At 40.5% G+C, this 23,639-nt stretch overlaps 1 protein-coding gene across 6 annotated transcripts in view; it reads right to left on the bottom strand.

The window, feature by feature from the left end:
* Positions 1 to 23,639, bottom strand: part of mllt10 (MLLT10 histone lysine methyltransferase DOT1L cofactor) — a 59,605-nt gene that overhangs the window by 8,468 nt on the left and 27,498 nt on the right. For 5 of the 6 annotated variants that reach the window (XM_017301903.1, XM_017301902.1, XM_008438576.2 and 2 more), the window contains exons 7-11: positions 13,764 to 13,862; positions 12,216 to 12,552; positions 11,156 to 11,374; positions 9,948 to 10,430; positions 4,059 to 4,219 (exon numbers count right to left, since the gene is read on the bottom strand). In XM_017301903.1, coding sequence (XP_017157392.1) covers positions 4,059 to 4,219; positions 9,948 to 10,430; positions 11,156 to 11,374; positions 12,216 to 12,552; positions 13,764 to 13,862 — 1,299 coding nt within the window. The remainder of the gene's footprint in view (positions 1 to 4,058; positions 4,220 to 9,947; positions 10,431 to 11,155; positions 11,375 to 12,215; positions 12,553 to 13,763; positions 13,863 to 23,639) is intronic. The other variant, XM_008438577.2, reaches the window with a different exon arrangement.

The following is a 23,639-nucleotide window of genomic DNA, read 5'->3' as shown; positions in this document are numbered from 1 at the left end:
GTGTGTGTGTGTGTGTGTGTGTGTGTGTGTGTGTGTGTGCGTGCGTGCGTGCGTGTGTGTGTGTGTGAGTCCAACAAGCAGCTTACAATAAAAGCTGTGGAAACACTTTTGTGTAATTCATAAAAAAAATCTTATCAAAAAAATATCTGGCAAAAATATTTTTTGCATCAAAATTAACCTAAATAATATTACATTAACTTATTTAAAAATAGGCACAATAGACATTTAATATATTTCATAAAGAAAAAGCAACAACTGATTTTCATAAGGAAACACACACACACACACACACACACAAACAAACGTGTGTGTGTTTGTAATATAATCAATCCCAAAGAGAAATTAATTGTAGAAATAATTGTTGAAACAATATATTGAAATTAGCTTTTTATTTTTTAATTATAATTACTAGATAAGGCAAAAATAATCAAAATTTTTAGGTGAAAATCAAAAGTGTATCATTGTGTATTTATGCAGGGCTCCGAGCGCCCCGGCACCCGACAGTCCTCTGACATGCTGACAAAGTGTTTCTGATGCATAGAGTTTAATCCAATTAAGGCATTTCCCAACTAAGGGGCTGTGGTGTGATGGGTGGGGTGGGGGCGAGAAGGTGGAGCATCAGGAGGGGAATCCACTCCACCCAACAGAACAAAATGGCTGACTGTTAAATGCCGTGGAAAACCCTGTGACCGAAGCAAAACATGTGACGCTGCAGAAAACCGATTGAAGAATGTAGCGTTGTCGGACTCAATGTGAGGATCTGCGAACGAGTTAAATACTGAAGATAAATATTATTTGTTTTTGAGAGATGTGTTTACGTCATATTATTGTGTCCAAACAACAAAAACCATTGAACGTGGCATATAGCACAAAATTATTAGCAGTATTTAAGAAGATGTACAAAACTAAATCTGTAGGTAGTTGCTGAATATGTCTTTAAATTTCAATGAGCCGTGAAATTAACAGATTCTTATGTCCAAGTTTAAAAAATAAAAATAAAATCTCTGAATGAAGAAAAGCTGTTCCCGCTGTCCACTTCTCTCTAACCCCTCCTCCTGCATCCCTTGTTCCCATAATCCTGCCCCCTTTCACATCAACATTAATTTTTCATTTGCATTCATTTTTCATTTAAGTCTCTCTCACACTCCCCCTCCCGCCTCCCCCTTATCTTAGGCAAATAGCCAATAGCAGAAGGCCAAGAGTCTGTTAGTGGACCGAAAACAGCAAATCGTCTCAGCCTCTCGCTCACACACACACAAAAACAGACACACACACACACAGAGACGGAGAAGCCTGTTGTTGGCTTCAGTCTGCAGTCGTGTCAGTTCTGCAAGCTCGGTTCAAAGTCTGCATGTTTCCCAGATGCACAGGCCACTGAGTTAAAAAAACACACACAAAAAAAAACAGAGGAAAAGTGAGAAATACACTGTCTGAATCACACAAACACTTTTTCCTCTCTCGTCCTCTGGAACACGTTAAACTGAGGGATACCGCCTCCAACCTTCCACCTTTACCATACAACCACCCCTCCCTCACTCCATCCATCTCTCCATTCATACTGTGGAGCTTGTCAGATGTCATTACATCACAGGACAACAGAGGAGGAAAAGGAGGAGGAAGAGGAACGGACGGGTGAGGATGAGAAGAAAAAAAAAACAAGTGTTGAGAGGACACAGGAGGAAATAAAAGAGATTTGTGTGGACAAAGATGGGGAAATTTGAACACTACATACTATGAGTCAGAAGTTTTCTTTTTTTTTTAATCCTGATTGTCATGCCATAAATTAATGTCCTCGATATTATCAAGGTTCGTTCAAATAGGTTTAGATATGCAAAACATGTTGATCCACGCAGAAGTAATTGCACTTTATTAATAGGTTTTTGTGCAGCATAAATATCCCATAATTTAGCGTCGACAATAATTAATTCAGTCACATATTAAACCTCTCATCAACAGGATCTTGTTTTTATCTTTAGAAAGGGTCTTACAATTATCTGAATATTCATAGGTCAAGTTTGAAAATAAATGTATAAAATATTGAAATAATTTCTAGATTTGCAGTAATTTCAACGGAATAAATACAGATTTACCAACAAATGACATTTCTCTAAAAGGGAAAGGTTTTTACTGTTGGAATTACAAGGAGTGTAAAAACTGATGCAAAGCAACCGACAATGTATCAGTTATGCACATCATATTAGGATTGTTTTTTATTTTTATTTTTTTTACTAAGTTAACATATTTTTAGTCTGCTTGTTATGAAGTGACCCCTTGGATACAAAAAGCCTTCAGACCTTTGCGTTTTTACAAATCTTATGTTTGAGCCTTGGACCAGAGTGCATAACATTTTCCTTAAAGACTCTTACTGTGAAGGTTTGAAGGAAGTAGAAGTTGGGATTATTTGTACAGTCAACACTTTTGGCAAAAGAGAAGCTAATCAAATTGCTTCAAGCACAGGATCTAGCCATTTAAAGAATTACATTTTAAATATTTTTAATTTTTAATTTTAGGCTTTTACTATGAAGGTTTAAAAGGACGTTGCGTCTCAGACCTTCTGCTCTATTAACAATAATAATAAAAGAACACCTATTATAAACCAATGCCAATAGTCCAATGAATCTAACAAGGTCTTACTAAGTTAACTACAGAAGCCAAAACATTATGAAGATCGCAAGCAACTGAATAAAAGTTAGCTTACTAAGCACTAGCCGCTAGAGGCAGATTATCACTTATTTGATCTATCTTCAAGATGTCTTCATTTCTTAAATATGAAGTCTAAAAATACAGTGCACTTTAACAGATGGTGCATTTTGGTGCTTCAGTGTGATAAGAAATCTAAAACTTGGATTGTTCATCAACACTGTAGCAGAATACAAATTTGTTTTTGGTCATTTCTATTTAAAACTGCAACACTATAATAACTTCAACCAGGATAAATGTTCCAACTTATAAATGTTTCATCTCTACTTCATTCAAGGATAGAGGATAGGCTGGCTCTTATTTTATTTCCTACTGACTTTGATATTTGGAAACTAGACGTTAGCTTAAATAAAAGCTAGAAGCACACACCACAACTCGTTAAACACTCTGAAAAGAAGCTTTTGTTAATTTGGTGATTAACTAAAGCTTTTATATTTAAGATTTCTACTTTCATCATTTCTTTTCTTTTTTTTTTTTTTTTTTTTTTAAAAAGAACTCCAAACATTTCATCACTCTTTAGAAGCGTAGCCTTGATTTCAGACCCACTTTAAGGTATGACGCTTACGGAATGAACTTGGCCCAGGCGTGTTTTTTGAACCGCTCTCCACGTTAAGGGAAATGATATAAAAACATAATAGGGCATGCATTCAGCCTTGGCAGTTTCCCTCCAGTGATTCTTTATGCTGGAACCCAAGTGTATTCAAACTGATGATTTTGAGTATTTCTTTCTGCTTACACTGCCAACCCCCCCTATCCCCCCCCAAAAAAAATTTATAAATAAATTACTGTGCGTTTTAATTAGCAGGAATCCATCACAACCTTGTTCACTGGGGTTAATAGAACTGAATTAGTCAGGAGAATACACACGTTTAATGACGCGTTTGGAGAACTAGAATAAAGGTCTACTTTTGTGCTTTCAATGCATGAGGACGACCCTCCACAGGTGCACCCAGACATCGGCAGTAGATTATCTCGCAATAAAAAAAAATGACTCCCCACAAGGTCGGAACTCACACGTTTTATTATTATTATTTCTTTCTTTTTTTTTTCTTTTACAGATAATTAACGTGCAGAAGTTTAATAATGGCGCCGAGAGATTTGCCACAGACGACGTTTAATTGCACGCTGTTTGTGCCCGTGCGGTTTATCTACACTTGAGCTCAAAGATGTGAGAGGTGTTGGTGAATTGAGCGATGCGGGGGTTTGTTGAATAAAAGCAGAGCGCGCGCGAAAGAAATGGGAGAAATGGAGTGCGTCGCCGTGGGTTTGATGCTTTTTCATGCGTGCCAGAGTGAGGTGGGGGGGAGAGGGGTGGTGGGGGGGAGAGTTTTCAGCAAACGTTGCGTGTTGGGACTCACGTGTGTGGAGGTTGTGCTGTTGAGTGGAGCCACGGCGGTGAATGGGGAGGGAGGCGCCAGGGAAGGTGTGGGCTGCTGTTGCTGTGACAACTCGGCGCTCGCCCCGCCCATGGCGACGGCTGCTGTCCCTGACGATGACCCGTCGGCGGTGGAGAAGACACCTGTGGAGAGATAAAACATTAACAGCGTCGACCTAATCCTCAATCACACTAAAACCGATAAGATGGGCGGCGATACATTTTAGAAGATGATGTGTAATTATGGTTGATTATTATTTAATGTGTGTATATTTAATGTTAAAGATATATTGCAGATAGAATACCTTTAAAGAAAAAATATTTTAAAATGGCGACTGGGAAGATTTGTGTTGTTTTAAGTCAAACTGTCTTAAAAGAAAAAAAAAAGCTGCAGATTTTAATGCAAATTCAAAATAAAATGCTAAGATTTTAATTTATTTTTGCCTAAACCACAGTTTCCGACACCCAAAAATAAAATCTCTGAGGAATGGAAAATATCAAACGTAAACAAAAACAAAATAGTAGAAATTCTTAAGCACAAAAAAAAAGTTAAAATAAAATAACAATAAAAACATTGGAATGTTAGAAAATGTTATACAACTTCAATTAATCACAGCCAAAATCCATTTTTCTTTTTCAGACATCAGAAAACCAAAACTTTAAAAATGTATATATTTCACCTATAATAAAAAATATAGATACTGAATTTCCCAAAACTCAGGTGATAATTATAATTCAACCCCCGACACATGCCCCATTTCAGTATCTCTACTTCCTCCCCTCACACACGGATAAGCCCTGCCCCTGCCTTCCTTTGACCCCAGCAGAGGAGGGGAGCAGGCGGGGGGCAGGGGCAGGGGGGGACGAGGGGCCCCTCAGCCCCACAAAAGCCTGAATGGCTCAGGGCAGCACGCATTCACTGGGGGAACAAGAGATCTTTGTGCCAGGAGGGGAGGGGTCGGAGGGATGGAGGGAGCGATAGATACGAACACTACATGGGCCGACATACTATTTATAACGCTTTGCAATATGCAGCAGAAAAATTGATCCCCAAAGCAGGGTGGGCGAGGCTCGGGGGCAGGGGGAGAGGGGGAGTTTCTATGAGGTTTTCAGCAGCTGGATTAGAGGGCAAACCAACAATTTATCAGAGTTTGGCTACTGCAGTGGATAAAATAATGTTCTACAAACATTTTTAAAAAAAGATGGTGAGAAAAACTGTGAAATATAACAAAATAATAATAATAAAAAAATCAAATTGTGGTCAAATTTCAGATTTAGCTCATTTTTATTTCTTTAAAAAATTACCAATTTATACATTTTTGAAATTCTTTAAACATCACTGATTTATTCGAAAACATTTCAACTTCTTGCTGTGAATAAAAGAGGGAAAAAAACATAAGAAATCAGATTGAAAGTTGTAATCCTTTAAATAAAAACAAAACCGGTTCAGCTACTACCCATGCTTATTTCAAATATATTACACAATTAGAAAACTAACAGGAATAAAAATATAATTACCATGCGGAGAAATCTAAAAGCAAAAGATCTTAAATGAAAGAAACCCACTGGTCTGAATTACCCAGCATTCCTCTAATTTTTCCTTCTTGCTCCGTCTTCCGACAAGCTTAGAAAATATCTACCTTCTTTAATCCGAGCCTCATTTATCTCAAGAGAAGAGCTATTTTGCCAGGCCACTGCTTAGTGAAGTCTCTCCTAAGGAGAACATCCAAGAGATCACTTTGTAATCAGACATCAGCAAGACAAATCTGTATTTTTACAACTTGGCGTAAATACTGAGGGTAATCCGCAGGCGGCCAGATGAAGCTGAAAAGCGGAGCCTTTCTAGCTTGTTTTAGCAGGACAGAGCTGATGTAATCACAAGGCACGCTAAGTGTAACCACAACAACATGGAGACATTTGTTTTCCTGAGAGTTTTCCACCAACAAAGACAAACGAAAACTAATTTAGAGCCGGAACGAGGGCGGCTGATGATGGTGTGTGTGTGTGTGTGTGTGTGTGTGTGTGTGTGTGTGTGTGTGCGTGTGTGTGTGTGTTTGATCAGAGAATGGAACAAAAATGCATGGGAGGTTTGCTTCAGTCTAATAAAAACAAGCCAGTCACAAAAACACCAAGAGAAATATAGGAGCTGCAGCAATCATGGGCGAGAAAGAAATGAGAAAGAAGCAGAAAAACAACTATTTTAAACCGAGAATAAAAAAACTAACAAAAAAAAAATCTGGTTCCTGAAGATTTTTTTTCAATGATGCTTTGTTTTTTTTGTGATTTTAATTATGAGTGAAAGATTTTTTTTTTTTTAATTGTAAGAGATTTATTGACTTTAATTGGTCAAAGTATTTCAGTCTAGGGATTATTGTGTTTTTCAGCCACAATAAATAACGTTTCTAATTTTCAGACGATCCAACACATTGTTGTGAAAATGTAAAAAGGGAAAAAAAAAAAAAACACACACACAACTATTTCTATTTAAAATAAAATATGTATAAAAAAATAACCTCAACAGATGTCTCAGTTCATGGAGCTTTTAAAATTAGAAATCGGCTGCAGAATATTTTTGCTGCTTTTCACAACTTCCCCCGACGTGTTTGCGGTGAGACAAAGCTGCTGATTAATATCAGGAATTCCCAGGGATCGACTCCTACAATTAAACAAGTGATCTTTGAAATGAGTTAATAAATACCCAGCAATAAGGAGCTTCATTTGCTCTGCCTGGTTTCTCCTCACGTTATGCATTTACACTCCAGCTGGCCTGAATAAATCCAGGATCTTTCCTGCCACACACACACACACCCACACACACCCGCACACACACACACACCCCGACCTGACTATGCTTGGCCGTCCCATCGGTGACCCCGCAGCCATCAAACATTAACCTAGCCAAAATCTAACCCCTGCTTTTCCCCATCCACCAACACGTATCTATCAGACTAACTATCTATCCATCAGCGCGGTGGAGTCGGCAGCAGACAGGAGAGTGGGGGCAGATAAATGCCAGGATCCTTCCCATTACCGCCCTGCATTAACCCTGAGCTAAATATTTACAGTAAGCAGGACACACAATTCTCCCTCTCTCGCTCGCGCACGAATATACACTGAGCGCAGACGTCGGAAAGCTCCGCTGTTCGCCTGACCTGCAACCCGCTGTGGCGAGAAACGGAGGCACCGCTTTAGGGGAAAAGCGCAGAACTCGAGACGGACACCAAATTCTGACCCGAAAACTGACTCATTGTGTCAGGATCCGACCTTCTGCTGGGTATTTACGTTATGCAGCATGTTGAATTTGGAGAAGTATGTCCAGCAAAAATATCTGCCAGGCTTTGGAAAAAAAATTTTAAATAGTAAATAAAAACATTGCCAGTGAACACACTCAGCATTGGCAAAAAGAAAAAAAAAAGCCACACAAAGACAAAACACGCCTGTTTAAAATCCAGATACAAATAGAAATATGCAACAAAAAAGCGCCAACCTGTTGAGTCGCTACAAGCAAATATAAAGCAAAAATTTCCAACGGACGGAAAACATTAGATAAAATCTGTACTTCAAGGGCATCGCAACAACCCTTATATTTATTTATTTATTTTACCAATAAGTTCTACATCGAACACACAGTTTTAACACTAATAAAACTCAGTACTTACAACTCTGTTCATTTTTAGCGCTCATATTTTTAATTACAAATTAATTAGTTAAATTGTTCCTTTCTTAAAAATGTTCAGTATTTGTAATTATCACAACTTGGGCTTCAAAACGTAGCTTTATTTGCTAACTACTTTAGCAAATAAAATAAAATCAAAGTAAAATTGAGTGTGGGTAAATGAGATGTTAAATTTTTGAACGCAGAGTTTTATTGCTACTAAGCAGCATCTACAATGTTTCCTATTTATTACACTTGGAGAAAATATCATTATTATGATGCCTAGCGTGTATTTACCGTTTTCATTAAAAGAGAAAAGCAGCTGTATCAGTTGGGGAAACCCCCCCCCCATAAAAATAGAAAAAAAAAAATAATAATAATACATTAATTACTTCATTTATTCTAAGGCCAACAAAACAGCTTCTGTAATAGAAACAAAAATAAGAAACTTTTTAACTTGTTCTAATCTTTAACATTTCACTTTTATTCCAAGCTAAAACATTTATATATTTATTTATTTTGCAGCTTTGATTCTGTAGCTCTTCCACTTAAATTCAAGGTAAACCCTAGATTAGGCAAATGAAGCCCGGTGGAGTGTGTCTGTGTGTGTCCTCCTCCTCCACAGCTCTGTGTCAGAGTGTGGGAGCCGCTGCAGCTCAGACAGCAGTCTATAAAACAGCCGGACCAGGACGAAGCTTTGGCTGCATTAACACACAATCACTTAATGCTTCATGTTGCTGCAGGTTGTGGGACATTTTATTGTGCCCTTCAAAGTAAATGCCGGGAAAAGGGCCAGCAAACGTTGCTGCGCTGCGACGAATACTTAATAAATGCAGCGCACTTTTAAGTTAGGAGGCTTCTTTTAAGTTACTGTGAATGCCGAATGCGAGTTGAACTAAAAGGAAAAGTGGATTTAAAATACTCGGAATTCGAATGTTTCTCTTGTGGGGAATTAAAACTGCGAAAGGTGGAGAAAAAAAAAGAAAAAAGATCCACAAGAAGAAGCTTTGTTGCCGATTTAAACAAACTACATCTCCAGTCTCCAATCAGACTAAGGGATTCACCTTTCCTTCCACCTGAGCTGCTTAAGCGGCAACGGTTTGAGTAATGAGTGGACCGCAGGTACGAGACGGCGGCTGAAAGCCTGACGTAGGAACAAAACGGTGATGGTTCTGGAAGAAAGGGGAGGTGTGGGAAGTGTGGAGCAGACTGAGCCACTTCCATCAGCCCAGGGAAACTCCAAAGCATAAAGGCAGTTGCCAAGCAACTGAACATGATGGGGGGGGGGAGGAAGAAATATACAGAGCCTTTTTCATGTGTGTGAGCAAGACGGATAATATACCACACACACAGACGCACACGCAAATATTGAGGCAATTACAAAAGTGAATCAAATCCTTGCCATTAGTGATTGGTAATTTAATACTGTGCTGCGCAGAGGCCGTCCACAAACACTTTCTGAATGATTTATTTGTGTTTAGAGACTGAGGGTGTGTGGAACAGACACCGACAAAAACGTGCCACATTAAAAGTTACTTTTATTGTGGTTTTACTGTGTTCAAGCGCTGATGAGCTCAAGGAGAGTAAATAATCAGAGACGCACTGATCAATCGGCCAGAGGTTAGAAACTACCAAAAAAATCTCATCTTTTTTTATTTCTCCGCAATTAGTTCAGAAACGCTAAGGCCTTTGATGCACTTTTAGGTTTAATAAATAAAAAAATAAAAAAGTGGGGAGCAAAGACAATTGTTTTATGTTGCTTAAAAAACTATAATGTTAGAATATGTTTTTTCCTTTTATGCTCCATAATTTTTACAAGGGTTGGTCACAATTAAAGAGCCAAGATCTAAAGGAAACCTGGAAATGATGGGTCAGCTGGGTTCATCTCTGCAAACAAGCCAGCAACTCCTGAATTAAGAATAAAATATAGTGTTCTATCAAAATATGATGCACATTTTTTTTCTTTGCTATTATTTTTTTTTATATACATTGCCTGTTTTGTGTTTCAAGACGTATCAATATGGATTGTTGGTTGATGCTTAAACTCTATATCTATATAAAATGTTTTTGTTTATTTTAAATTCTAAATGAATAAAATAAGTGATAACCAGCTAAGTTGTTGTTAAGTTGACACAAACCATCTATGAGCTTAAAGTTGCCAAACATGGGATTCGGTTCTGAACTCTGAAGCGTTGTGTGTTTGTAAGCGTTGCTCACCTGAGCCAGCGGTTGTGGAGCCGCTGTTGCTTTGCAGACCCCCGTTCCTGAGGAGCGACGGGGATTTCTGAATGCCGCCGCCCATGACCCCGAGCCCCCTTTCTCCTCCTATTCCTACTCCTAATCCGCTGCTGGAAACCAAGCCCGGTCGGCCCGAGAGCGTCGAGGATACTGAAGAGGCAGTGGAGGCAGTGGAGGACGAGGAGGAGGTGGCGCTGACGGCAGAGGAAGAGGTGGGGAGCGTCAGAGACGGCGCTGCCTCGGCGGGTTTCGCGTCCGTCGTGAAGCAGGGTCCGAATCGGTTTCGCCAGTTGCCCTTCTTCTTCTTCTTGACGCCCTCTTCGCCACCGACTGCGACGCCGGCGCCCATCCCCAGGCCGCTGCCGGTGGGCTGAGAGCGTTTGTAGCCCGTCGATCCGGCGAGGCTCGTCGTTTCGCTCGCTGCGTGACTGTGGGAGTTCTCATACAGTTTTCCGCCGACTGCTGGAGGAAGACAGAAAGATGTGGAACTTGTGTTTCGTTGGGATTTTATGTGATTGATAAACAGAGTAGACAAGAGGAAGAAAAATCATGATTTTAAGGATTACTACTAATAAATCTAAAAAGTGTGGCATGCACGTGTGTTTGCTTATTTTGATGTCCTTCACTAAAATCTAATGCTAACAATTGCCTTCAGAAGAAACCCACTCAGTAAATAACAAATTAACAAAATTAAAGAATTGACTACAGACAATATAAGAAATTGTTAATATAACAAGTTGGACCAGAAATTATTGTGATAAACTACATCGTTATTGTTTTGAGATCATTTTCAACTACTGTAATTATAATGTCATTACAATGCAAGTTCGTCCAATCAAAGACTAATAACCTTTTAATTTGACTTTAATTTAAATTAACACTAGAACTGGAAGACATTATAAATATTCAAAGTAAAAAACAACCAAAAACAACAACAAATAAAAAAGGAAATAAAAACCACACAAAACTGAAAAATAAATAAAATTAATTAAGTCTCAGCCAACAAAATTGCCCTTTTAAGACTTAGAAATTACAAAACTCTTTTTAATCTGTCATACCATTAACTGATTCATTGCTTATTTTTGATATCAAAAATCCAAATGTAAAATGCTAAAATCTGTTGTGACAAAGTTCAAAGGTGACAAACACTTCTGCAAGGCATTGTATGAGGAAAATAGCTGCTGTACCTGCAGAAGTCGTAGTCGCGGACATGAGAGAACCAAAGAGAGGGGTGGTTCCCTCTGACGCGCCGCCCTCAGAGCTCGACTTGACCAGGCAGCTGCTGAAAGACGGCGGCGAGGAAAACGACGTCCCACTGCCGGGACGCAGCGACGGGTCGGTGAAACTTAGGAAGTCTGAGGAGGAAGGGGCAGCGGGAGTCTTGCTGGAACTGGTCAACAGCAGCCCTGGGAGACAGGTGGGACAATTGAGACAATTATAAACAGAGGAAACGAGAAAGGAGGAAGAGATGATGGAGAGGAAAGGAGGGACAGAGAAAAGAACTGGAGAGGAGAGAAAAATTCAACTAAGAAAAAACGAGCACTACAGCTGTGGAGATGTCCACTTTACTCTTTTGGGAGGAAAGAGATAACTTCAATCATAAATTATAATCTCTTCCTAATCATATAGTCCTCCCATTTATCAGAGGAAGGAAGTGTCTCTGAAGGACAGATTCAAAAAAACAAAAACAACAAAAAAAAACTGAGCTACACCACAAAACGCGCATTGAGCTGACGAGAGCTTCAAGGTTTAAAAAGAGCAAAACAAAAGAGTCCAGTATGAACGCCGCCGCCGCCTCTCACGCCGTCTGTGTTTGTATGTTTTCCAGACAGGGCCCCAGATTACAGGAGCCAGTCGAGACCAAGCAGTGATTACAGAGCCACACACGCACACGCGCGNCACACACACACACACACACACACACACACACACACACACACACACACACACACACACACACACACACACACACACACACACACACGCAAACACACACACGGGTCTGGTGCTGGAGCGAGATCCACTCAATGACACAGCTCTTCCACAAAACACACCAATCACCTGCTTATTTGGGTCTTACTAGCATCGCCGGGCTCTGCAGCTGCAGGTCTTTGCGTTCCAGTTTTTTGTTGGACAGAGTGCTACCGGCAGATGATTTGTCGCCCCGCTTCCACTTTTCTAACCGCACGGAGAATTCCCAGTTGCGTGAAAATTAACATACGGAAACATTTGCTGCTATTAATTCACCTTGATGGAAAGGCCCTGTGGAAGCGGAGGCAGATGTGGAAGAGGTAGCCATGGTGACCACCGCTGAGGGCAACGGTTTCCCTGACGAGGTGAGAGACTTGCGGCCGCCTCTCTGTCCGACCGTGTGAGCGGCGCCGCTGTTTTTCTTGTTCTTGCCCTCGGCCGCCGCCTTGGCTGTGTCTGCGGCCAGGCCATCTTTGGAGGCTCCCGCAGAGAGAGCGGACGACACTTCCTGGAAGTTGGCGTTGGTGAAGCGGCTTGTGTTGTCGTCCAATCGCTTCTGAGAGGACGCGGGCAGCGAGGTTACTCCTCCCCCAGAGGCAGTGCTGTTATAGGTCTGGGGGTTGGAGGGAAGAAGGGAAAGACAAGGGGGGAAAACGGTGAAGACAACAAAAATTTTGCGAAAAACCATGACACGCACCAAAAACAACAACAAAAAAACAAAACAGAACCTAGAGTATCTGCGGTATCTGCAGGATTTAAGCCAAACTTGGGGCTTTTAAATACCTTTTAATGCCACCTTGAGTGAAATTAAAGACTGAGAAAATTATAAACATTAGGAATGGTTGGAGGATTCTACTTTGTTACAATCAAGCATCCACACCACATAATTAGTAATAAAAGTATGTATGATTTGTGCTAATGTTGTATCGGGTCAATGTCCGTATCAGGCACAGAAAAACTGCAAACTTTCTGGGGACTCTTTGTGTTTCTCACATTGCATAAATCTCTCTACAGTCTTCATAACCAAAGGGTCGAGCTTAAAAGTTGTTGGGGTTTCTTTCTGCACAGAATACACCTGACCTCATGTCAGTTGGCAACAGAAATGAACCAGTGGTAAAAAGTAACATCGTCTGGCCGACTGGTGATTAATTTGCACTTATTATAGAAGAAAAAAGGTAGCTAGCTAGTGAGCAGGGGTATATAAGCAATTAGCTTGCAGTAGCTTCAACCCCTTGGAGTTACAGAAAGGAATGAAGATGTCTGAACGCAACTTACTGGAAATGTTTGCCTGATAGAAAAGTCCAGTGAAAAGAAAACTATGTATACATGATTAAAGAATCCTGCCACAACAACATTTTATACATGTGATTAACCCATTCAAGGTTAACTTAAATTTTTTTAACAAATTCAAGGCATTTTATGGCTTTCATTTTAGATACATGAATTTAAGACATTTTTAAGGACACCTTGAAGAACCAAGAAGAAAACAGCAGTCCAACTAGCGCTGCACAACATAGGTAAAACATAGTGATACTTATTGTTCTTGACCACTGTTCTCGGTTTATCACTTTATGCTGTCGCATCGGGTCAATGTCGGTTTTGTATCGAAAGTGAAAAAGTTGTACTGGGACACTAAAAACTAAAAAACTTACTAAAGTTTGTTAGAAATATAGAGCAGATATTCTTCACCAACCTTTTTGTTTTTTTAAATCACAAACTAGCCTGAATGGTGGATAAATGATAAGATGGACCGTTGATAAACTGATAGCTGGATAGACAAATGGATGATGGGAGGATGAATGGATGGATGAAAAATGCTCTCACCTTTTCGGCGACCATGATGTTTGGAAGAACGAGAGAGGGCGACATGTCCATGGAGCCTTTCTTGTGTTTTGGTTTGTGTCTGTCTCGCTCCTTGTGTTTCTGACCATGTGGAGTAAGGAAACAAAAGCAAAAGAAAAACAAACAAACAAAAAAAAACAGATGAGTGAAGGGAATGTTCATAAATATTGAACACTAGCGCAAAATCTTATCAATGAAACATTCAGGAAGCATGTCTGTAAGAAATATTTGGAGGATGACCAGAAAATTTGGCCAGGTATAAAAGTTATCAGAACAGAAAGAAAAGCGCGGCTGCATTTTAATGGCTCAATCTGGAGATTAAAGCCCAGACAGCCACAAAAACAAAGAGAGTGATGGAGGACAGATAAAAAGGGGTGTTTAACATGCTGCTGTATAGAGAAGAGAGTACTAAGTGGCTTGTGCTGAACCGCTCAGGGTCTTCCCGTTTCAGCCAATCATATCGTTCCTCTCAGACCATCAAAGCTCAATTTACACCTCCGCCGGCACATGCAGACACCGTCACCCTCCTCTCGCACCAAAGGTGGCGACTGGGTGCCAGCACATTTACACCTCGCCGCGTGCACGACCCACACCGCCACACGTTTTTCTGCGTACACACACAGACAAGGTGCACGAGCTCCACAAATGCACACTTGTGCGCGGGTGCAGTCGCGCTTGGTCCGGAGAATATGGTAAAAATATGCGAAAGATCCCGAGAAGCGGCGAGGGACTCAGCATGTTTGGGACGTTCTGACACATATGAAACAGCAGAAACGGGCCCTTCCCCCCCCACCCCGAACGCGGCTCTCTCTCTCTCTCTCTCTCCCCCCCCTCAGGGTTTTATTAAAGGCTGACTGCATGGAGGCTTGTGACAGTTTAGCCAGACTTCCTTCATGAGTGGCGGTTAACAGACATTCACAGCCGAGTCAGGAGATAGCAGTTTCGTTGAGTTCCCTCTGCATGCTGGCTTCCGATAATGTTGAAGGGCGAGAGTTAAGAGGCACATCTGGGTGTTCTGATGAGGCGTTGTAAAGAATATTGCCCGTCTAAAATAGTTGGGGGTGGGGGGAGTGATAACTTTCTGACATTTAGGGAGATTTATCTTAGAATTTGGACAGGATTATATGTTGTAAAACCGAGCTATGGGATGAAGTTAACATTTTTTTTTTTTTTTTTTTTAAAAAGAACTCCAAACATTTCATCACTCTTTAGAAGCGTAGCCTTGATTTCAGACCCACTTTAAGGTATGACGCTTACGGAATGAACTTGGCCCAGGCGTGTTTTTTGAACCGCTCTCCACGTTAAGGGAAATGATATAAAAACATAATAGGGCATGCATTCAGCCTTGGCAGTTTCCCTCCAGTGATTCTTTATGCTGGAACCCAAGTGTATTCAAACTGATGATTTTGAGTATTTCTTTCTGCTTACACTGCCAACCCCCCCTATCCCCCCCCAAAAAAAATTTATAAATAAATTACTGTGCGTTTTAATTAGCAGGAATCCATCACAACCTTGTTCACTGGGGTTAATAGAACTGAATTAGTCAGGAGAATACACACGTTTAATGACGCGTTTGGAGAACTAGAATAAAGGTCTACTTTTGTGCTTTCAATGCATGAGGACGACCCTCCACAGGTGCACCCAGACATCGGCAGTAGATTATCTCGCAATAAAAAAAAATGACTCCCCACAAGGTCGGAACTCACACGTTTTATTATTATTATTTCTTTCTTTTTTTTTTCTTTTACAGATAATTAACGTGCAGAAGTTTAATAATGGCGCCGAGAGATTTGCCACAGACGACGTTTAATTGCACGCTGTTTGTGCCCGTGCGGTTTATCTACACTTGAGCTCAAAGATGTGAGAGGTGTTGGTGAATTGAGCGATGCGGGGGTTTGTTGAATAAAAGCAGAGCGCGCGCGAAAGAAATGGGAGAAATGGAGTGCGTCGCCGTGGGTTTGATGCTTTTTCATGCGTGCCAGAGTGAGGTGGGGGGGAGAGGGGTGGTGGGGGGGAGAGTTTTCAGCAAACGTTGCGTGTTGGGACTCACGTGTGTGGAGGTTGTGCTGTTGAGTGGAGCCACGGCGGTGAATGGGGAGGGAGGCGCCAGGGAAGGTGTGGGCTGCTGTTGCTGTGACAACTCGGCGCTCGCCCCGCCCATGGCGACGGCTGCTGTCCCTGACGATGACCCGTCGGCGGTGGAGAAGACACCTGTGGAGAGATAAAACATTAACAGCGTCGACCTAATCCTCAATCACACTAAAACCGATAAGATGGGCGGCGATACATTTTAGAAGATGATGTGTAATTATGGTTGATTATTATTTAATGTGTGTATATTTAATGTTAAAGATATATTGCAGATAGAATACCTTTAAAGAAAAAATATTTTAAAATGGCGACTGGGAAGATTTGTGTTGTTTTAAGTCAAACTGTCTTAAAAGAAAAAAAAAAGCTGCAGATTTTAATGCAAATTCAAAATAAAATGCTAAGATTTTAATTTATTTTTGCCTAAACCACAGTTTCCGACACCCAAAAATAAAATCTCTGAGGAATGGAAAATATCAAACGTAAACAAAAACAAAATAGTAGAAATTCTTAAGCACAAAAAAAAAGTTAAAATAAAATAACAATAAAAACATTGGAATGTTAGAAAATGTTATACAACTTCAATTAATCACAGCCAAAATCCATTTTTCTTTTTCAGACATCAGAAAACCAAAACTTTAAAAATGTATATATTTCACCTATAATAAAAAATATAGATACTGAATTTCCCAAAACTCAGGTGATAATTATAATTCAACCCCCGACACATGCCCCATTTCAGTATCTCTACTTCCTCCCCTCACACACGGATAAGCCCTGCCCCTGCCTTCCTTTGACCCCAGCAGAGGAGGGGAGCAGGCGGGGGGCAGGGGCAGGGGGGGACGAGGGGCCCCTCAGCCCCACAAAAGCCTGAATGGCTCAGGGCAGCACGCATTCACTGGGGGAACAAGAGATCTTTGTGCCAGGAGGGGAGGGGTCGGAGGGATGGAGGGAGCGATAGATACGAACACTACATGGGCCGACATACTATTTATAACGCTTTGCAATATGCAGCAGAAAAATTGATCCCCAAAGCAGGGTGGGCGAGGCTCGGGGGCAGGGGGAGAGGGGGAGTTTCTATGAGGTTTTCAGCAGCTGGATTAGAGGGCAAACCAACAATTTATCAGAGTTTGGCTACTGCAGTGGATAAAATAATGTTCTACAAACATTTTTAAAAAAAGATGGTGAGAAAAACTGTGAAATATAACAAAATAATAATAATAAAAAAATCAAATTGTGGTCAAATTTCAGATTTAGCTCATTTTTATTTCTTTAAAAAATTACCAATTTATACATTTTTGAAATTCTTTAAACATCACTGATTTATTCGAAAACATTTCAACTTCTTGCTGTGAATAAAAGAGGGAAAAAAACATAAGAAATCAGATTGAAAGTTGTAATCCTTTAAATAAAAACAAAACCGGTTCAGCTACTACCCATGCTTATTTCAAATATATTACACAATTAGAAAACTAACAGGAATAAAAATATAATTACCATGCGGAGAAATCTAAAAGCAAAAGATCTTAAATGAAAGAAACCCACTGGTCTGAATTACCCAGCATTCCTCTAATTTTTCCTTCTTGCTCCGTCTTCCGACAAGCTTAGAAAATATCTACCTTCTTTAATCCGAGCCTCATTTATCTCAAGAGAAGAGCTATTTTGCCAGGCCACTGCTTAGTGAAGTCTCTCCTAAGGAGAACATCCAAGAGATCACTTTGTAATCAGACATCAGCAAGACAAATCTGTATTTTTACAACTTGGCGTAAATACTGAGGGTAATCCGCAGGCGGCCAGATGAAGCTGAAAAGCGGAGCCTTTCTAGCTTGTTTTAGCAGGACAGAGCTGATGTAATCACAAGGCACGCTAAGTGTAACCACAACAACATGGAGACATTTGTTTTCCTGAGAGTTTTCCACCAACAAAGACAAACGAAAACTAATTTAGAGCCGGAACGAGGGCGGCTGATGATGGTGTGTGTGTGTGTGTGTGTGTGTGTGTGTGTGTGTGTGTGTGTGCGTGTGTGTGTGTGTTTGATCAGAGAATGGAACAAAAATGCATGGGAGGTTTGCTTCAGTCTAATAAAAACAAGCCAGTCACAAAAACACCAAGAGAAATATAGGAGCTGCAGCAATCATGGGCGAGAAAGAAATGAGAAAGAAGCAGAAAAACAACTATTTTAAACCGAGAATAAAAAAACTAACAAAAAAAAAATCTGGTTCCTGAAGATTTTTTTTCAATGATGCTTTGTTTTTTTTGTGATTTTAATTATGAGTGAAAGATTTTTTTTTTTTTAATTGTAAGAGATTTATTGACTTTAATTGGTCAAAGTATTTCAGTCTAGGGATTATTGTGTTTTTCAGCCACAATAAATAACGTTTCTAATTTTCAGACGATCCAACACATTGTTGTGAAAATGTAAAAAGGGAAAAAAAAAAAAAACACACACACAACTATTTCTATTTAAAATAAAATATGTATAAAAAAATAACCTCAACAGATGTCTCAGTTCATGGAGCTTTTAAAATTAGAAATCGGCTGCAGAATATTTTTGCTGCTTTTCACAACTTCCCCCGACGTGTTTGCGGTGAGACAAAGCTGCTGATTAATATCAGGAATTCCCAGGGATCGACTCCTACAATTAAACAAGTGATCTTTGAAATGAGTTAATAAATACCCAGCAATAAGGAGCTTCATTTGCTCTGCCTGGTTTCTCCTCACGTTATGCATTTACACTCCAGCTGGCCTGAATAAATCCAGGATCTTTCCTGCCACACACACACACACCCACACACACCCGCACACACACACACACCCCGACCTGACTATGCTTGGCCGTCCCATCGGTGACCCCGCAGCCATCAAACATTAACCTAGCCAAAATCTAACCCCTGCTTTTCCCCATCCACCAACACGTATCTATCAGACTAACTATCTATCCATCAGCGCGGTGGAGTCGGCAGCAGACAGGAGAGTGGGGGCAGATAAATGCCAGGATCCTTCCCATTACCGCCCTGCATTAACCCTGAGCTAAATATTTACAGTAAGCAGGACACACAATTCTCCCTCTCTCGCTCGCGCACGAATATACACTGAGCGCAGACGTCGGAAAGCTCCGCTGTTCGCCTGACCTGCAACCCGCTGTGGCGAGAAACGGAGGCACCGCTTTAGGGGAAAAGCGCAGAACTCGAGACGGACACCAAATTCTGACCCGAAAACTGACTCATTGTGTCAGGATCCGACCTTCTGCTGGGTATTTACGTTATGCAGCATGTTGAATTTGGAGAAGTATGTCCAGCAAAAATATCTGCCAGGCTTTGGAAAAAAAATTTTAAATAGTAAATAAAAACATTGCCAGTGAACACACTCAGCATTGGCAAAAAGAAAAAAAAAAGCCACACAAAGACAAAACACGCCTGTTTAAAATCCAGATACAAATAGAAATATGCAACAAAAAAGCGCCAACCTGTTGAGTCGCTACAAGCAAATATAAAGCAAAAATTTCCAACGGACGGAAAACATTAGATAAAATCTGTACTTCAAGGGCATCGCAACAACCCTTATATTTATTTATTTATTTTACCAATAAGTTCTACATCGAACACACAGTTTTAACACTAATAAAACTCAGTACTTACAACTCTGTTCATTTTTAGCGCTCATATTTTTAATTACAAATTAATTAGTTAAATTGTTCCTTTCTTAAAAATGTTCAGTATTTGTAATTATCACAACTTGGGCTTCAAAACGTAGCTTTATTTGCTAACTACTTTAGCAAATAAAATAAAATCAAAGTAAAATTGAGTGTGGGTAAATGAGATGTTAAATTTTTGAACGCAGAGTTTTATTGCTACTAAGCAGCATCTACAATGTTTCCTATTTATTACACTTGGAGAAAATATCATTATTATGATGCCTAGCGTGTATTTACCGTTTTCATTAAAAGAGAAAAGCAGCTGTATCAGTTGGGGAAACCCCCCCCCCATAAAAATAGAAAAAAAAAAATAATAATAATACATTAATTACTTCATTTATTCTAAGGCCAACAAAACAGCTTCTGTAATAGAAACAAAAATAAGAAACTTTTTAACTTGTTCTAATCTTTAACATTTCACTTTTATTCCAAGCTAAAACATTTATATATTTATTTATTTTGCAGCTTTGATTCTGTAGCTCTTCCACTTAAATTCAAGGTAAACCCTAGATTAGGCAAATGAAGCCCGGTGGAGTGTGTCTGTGTGTGTCCTCCTCCTCCACAGCTCTGTGTCAGAGTGTGGGAGCCGCTGCAGCTCAGACAGCAGTCTATAAAACAGCCGGACCAGGACGAAGCTTTGGCTGCATTAACACACAATCACTTAATGCTTCATGTTGCTGCAGGTTGTGGGACATTTTATTGTGCCCTTCAAAGTAAATGCCGGGAAAAGGGCCAGCAAACGTTGCTGCGCTGCGACGAATACTTAATAAATGCAGCGCACTTTTAAGTTAGGAGGCTTCTTTTAAGTTACTGTGAATGCCGAATGCGAGTTGAACTAAAAGGAAAAGTGGATTTAAAATACTCGGAATTCGAATGTTTCTCTTGTGGGGAATTAAAACTGCGAAAGGTGGAGAAAAAAAAAGAAAAAAGATCCACAAGAAGAAGCTTTGTTGCCGATTTAAACAAACTACATCTCCAGTCTCCAATCAGACTAAGGGATTCACCTTTCCTTCCACCTGAGCTGCTTAAGCGGCAACGGTTTGAGTAATGAGTGGACCGCAGGTACGAGACGGCGGCTGAAAGCCTGACGTAGGAACAAAACGGTGATGGTTCTGGAAGAAAGGGGAGGTGTGGGAAGTGTGGAGCAGACTGAGCCACTTCCATCAGCCCAGGGAAACTCCAAAGCATAAAGGCAGTTGCCAAGCAACTGAACATGATGGGGGGGGGGAGGAAGAAATATACAGAGCCTTTTTCATGTGTGTGAGCAAGACGGATAATATACCACACACACAGACGCACACGCAAATATTGAGGCAATTACAAAAGTGAATCAAATCCTTGCCATTAGTGATTGGTAATTTAATACTGTGCTGCGCAGAGGCCGTCCACAAACACTTTCTGAATGATTTATTTGTGTTTAGAGACTGAGGGTGTGTGGAACAGACACCGACAAAAACGTGCCACATTAAAAGTTACTTTTATTGTGGTTTTACTGTGTTCAAGCGCTGATGAGCTCAAGGAGAGTAAATAATCAGAGACGCACTGATCAATCGGCCAGAGGTTAGAAACTACCAAAAAAATCTCATCTTTTTTTATTTCTCCGCAATTAGTTCAGAAACGCTAAGGCCTTTGATGCACTTTTAGGTTTAATAAATAAAAAAATAAAAAAGTGGGGAGCAAAGACAATTGTTTTATGTTGCTTAAAAAACTATAATGTTAGAATATGTTTTTTCCTTTTATGCTCCATAATTTTTACAAGGGTTGGTCACAATTAAAGAGCCAAGATCTAAAGGAAACCTGGAAATGATGGGTCAGCTGGGTTCATCTCTGCAAACAAGCCAGCAACTCCTGAATTAAGAATAAAATATAGTGTTCTATCAAAATATGATGCACATTTTTTTTCTTTGCTATTATTTTTTTTTATATACATTGCCTGTTTTGTGTTTCAAGACGTATCAATATGGATTGTTGGTTGATGCTTAAACTCTATATCTATATAAAATGTTTTTGTTTATTTTAAATTCTAAATGAATAAAATAAGTGATAACCAGCTAAGTTGTTGTTAAGTTGACACAAACCATCTATGAGCTTAAAGTTGCCAAACATGGGATTCGGTTCTGAACTCTGAAGCGTTGTGTGTTTGTAAGCGTTGCTCACCTGAGCCAGCGGTTGTGGAGCCGCTGTTGCTTTGCAGACCCCCGTTCCTGAGGAGCGACGGGGATTTCTGAATGCCGCCGCCCATGACCCCGAGCCCCCTTTCTCCTCCTATTCCTACTCCTAATCCGCTGCTGGAAACCAAGCCCGGTCGGCCCGAGAGCGTCGAGGATACTGAAGAGGCAGTGGAGGCAGTGGAGGACGAGGAGGAGGTGGCGCTGACGGCAGAGGAAGAGGTGGGGAGCGTCAGAGACGGCGCTGCCTCGGCGGGTTTCGCGTCCGTCGTGAAGCAGGGTCCGAATCGGTTTCGCCAGTTGCCCTTCTTCTTCTTCTTGACGCCCTCTTCGCCACCGACTGCGACGCCGGCGCCCATCCCCAGGCCGCTGCCGGTGGGCTGAGAGCGTTTGTAGCCCGTCGATCCGGCGAGGCTCGTCGTTTCGCTCGCTGCGTGACTGTGGGAGTTCTCATACAGTTTTCCGCCGACTGCTGGAGGAAGACAGAAAGATGTGGAACTTGTGTTTCGTTGGGATTTTATGTGATTGATAAACAGAGTAGACAAGAGGAAGAAAAATCATGATTTTAAGGATTACTACTAATAAATCTAAAAAGTGTGGCATGCACGTGTGTTTGCTTATTTTGATGTCCTTCACTAAAATCTAATGCTAACAATTGCCTTCAGAAGAAACCCACTCAGTAAATAACAAATTAACAAAATTAAAGAATTGACTACAGACAATATAAGAAATTGTTAATATAACAAGTTGGACCAGAAATTATTGTGATAAACTACATCGTTATTGTTTTGAGATCATTTTCAACTACTGTAATTATAATGTCATTACAATGCAAGTTCGTCCAATCAAAGACTAATAACCTTTTAATTTGACTTTAATTTAAATTAACACTAGAACTGGAAGACATTATAAATATTCAAAGTAAAAAACAACCAAAAACAACAACAAATAAAAAAGGAAATAAAAACCACACAAAACTGAAAAATAAATAAAATTAATTAAGTCTCAGCCAACAAAATTGCCCTTTTAAGACTTAGAAATTACAAAACTCTTTTTAATCTGTCATACCATTAACTGATTCATTGCTTATTTTTGATATCAAAAATCCAAATGTAAAATGCTAAAATCTGTTGTGACAAAGTTCAAAGGTGACAAACACTTCTGCAAGGCATTGTATGAGGAAAATAGCTGCTGTACCTGCAGAAGTCGTAGTCGCGGACATGAGAGAACCAAAGAGAGGGGTGGTTCCCTCTGACGCGCCGCCCTCAGAGCTCGACTTGACCAGGCAGCTGCTGAAAGACGGCGGCGAGGAAAACGACGTCCCACTGCCGGGACGCAGCGACGGGTCGGTGAAACTTAGGAAGTCTGAGGAGGAAGGGGCAGCGGGAGTCTTGCTGGAACTGGTCAACAGCAGCCCTGGGAGACAGGTGGGACAATTGAGACAATTATAAACAGAGGAAACGAGAAAGGAGGAAGAGATGATGGAGAGGAAAGGAGGGACAGAGAAAAGAACTGGAGAGGAGAGAAAAATTCAACTAAGAAAAAACGAGCACTACAGCTGTGGAGATGTCCACTTTACTCTTTTGGGAGGAAAGAGATAACTTCAATCATAAATTATAATCTCTTCCTAATCATATAGTCCTCCCATTTATCAGAGGAAGGAAGTGTCTCTGAAGGACAGATTCAAAAAAACAAAAACAACAAAAAAAAACTGAGCTACACCACAAAACGCGCATTGAGCTGACGAGAGCTTCAAGGTTTAAAAAGAGCAAAACAAAAGAGTCCAGTATGAACGCCGCCGCCGCCTCTCACGCCGTCTGTGTTTGTATGTTTTCCAGACAGGGCCCCAGATTACAGGAGCCAGTCGAGACCAAGCAGTGATTACAGAGCCACACACGCACACGCGCG

Source organism: Poecilia reticulata, linkage group LG20 (assembly GCF_000633615.1).
Source record: "Poecilia reticulata strain Guanapo linkage group LG20, Guppy_female_1.0+MT, whole genome shotgun sequence".
In the NCBI taxonomy this organism is placed as follows: Eukaryota; Metazoa; Chordata; class Actinopteri; order Cyprinodontiformes; family Poeciliidae; genus Poecilia; species Poecilia reticulata.
This window is presented reverse-complemented; position numbering and strand designations above follow the sequence as displayed.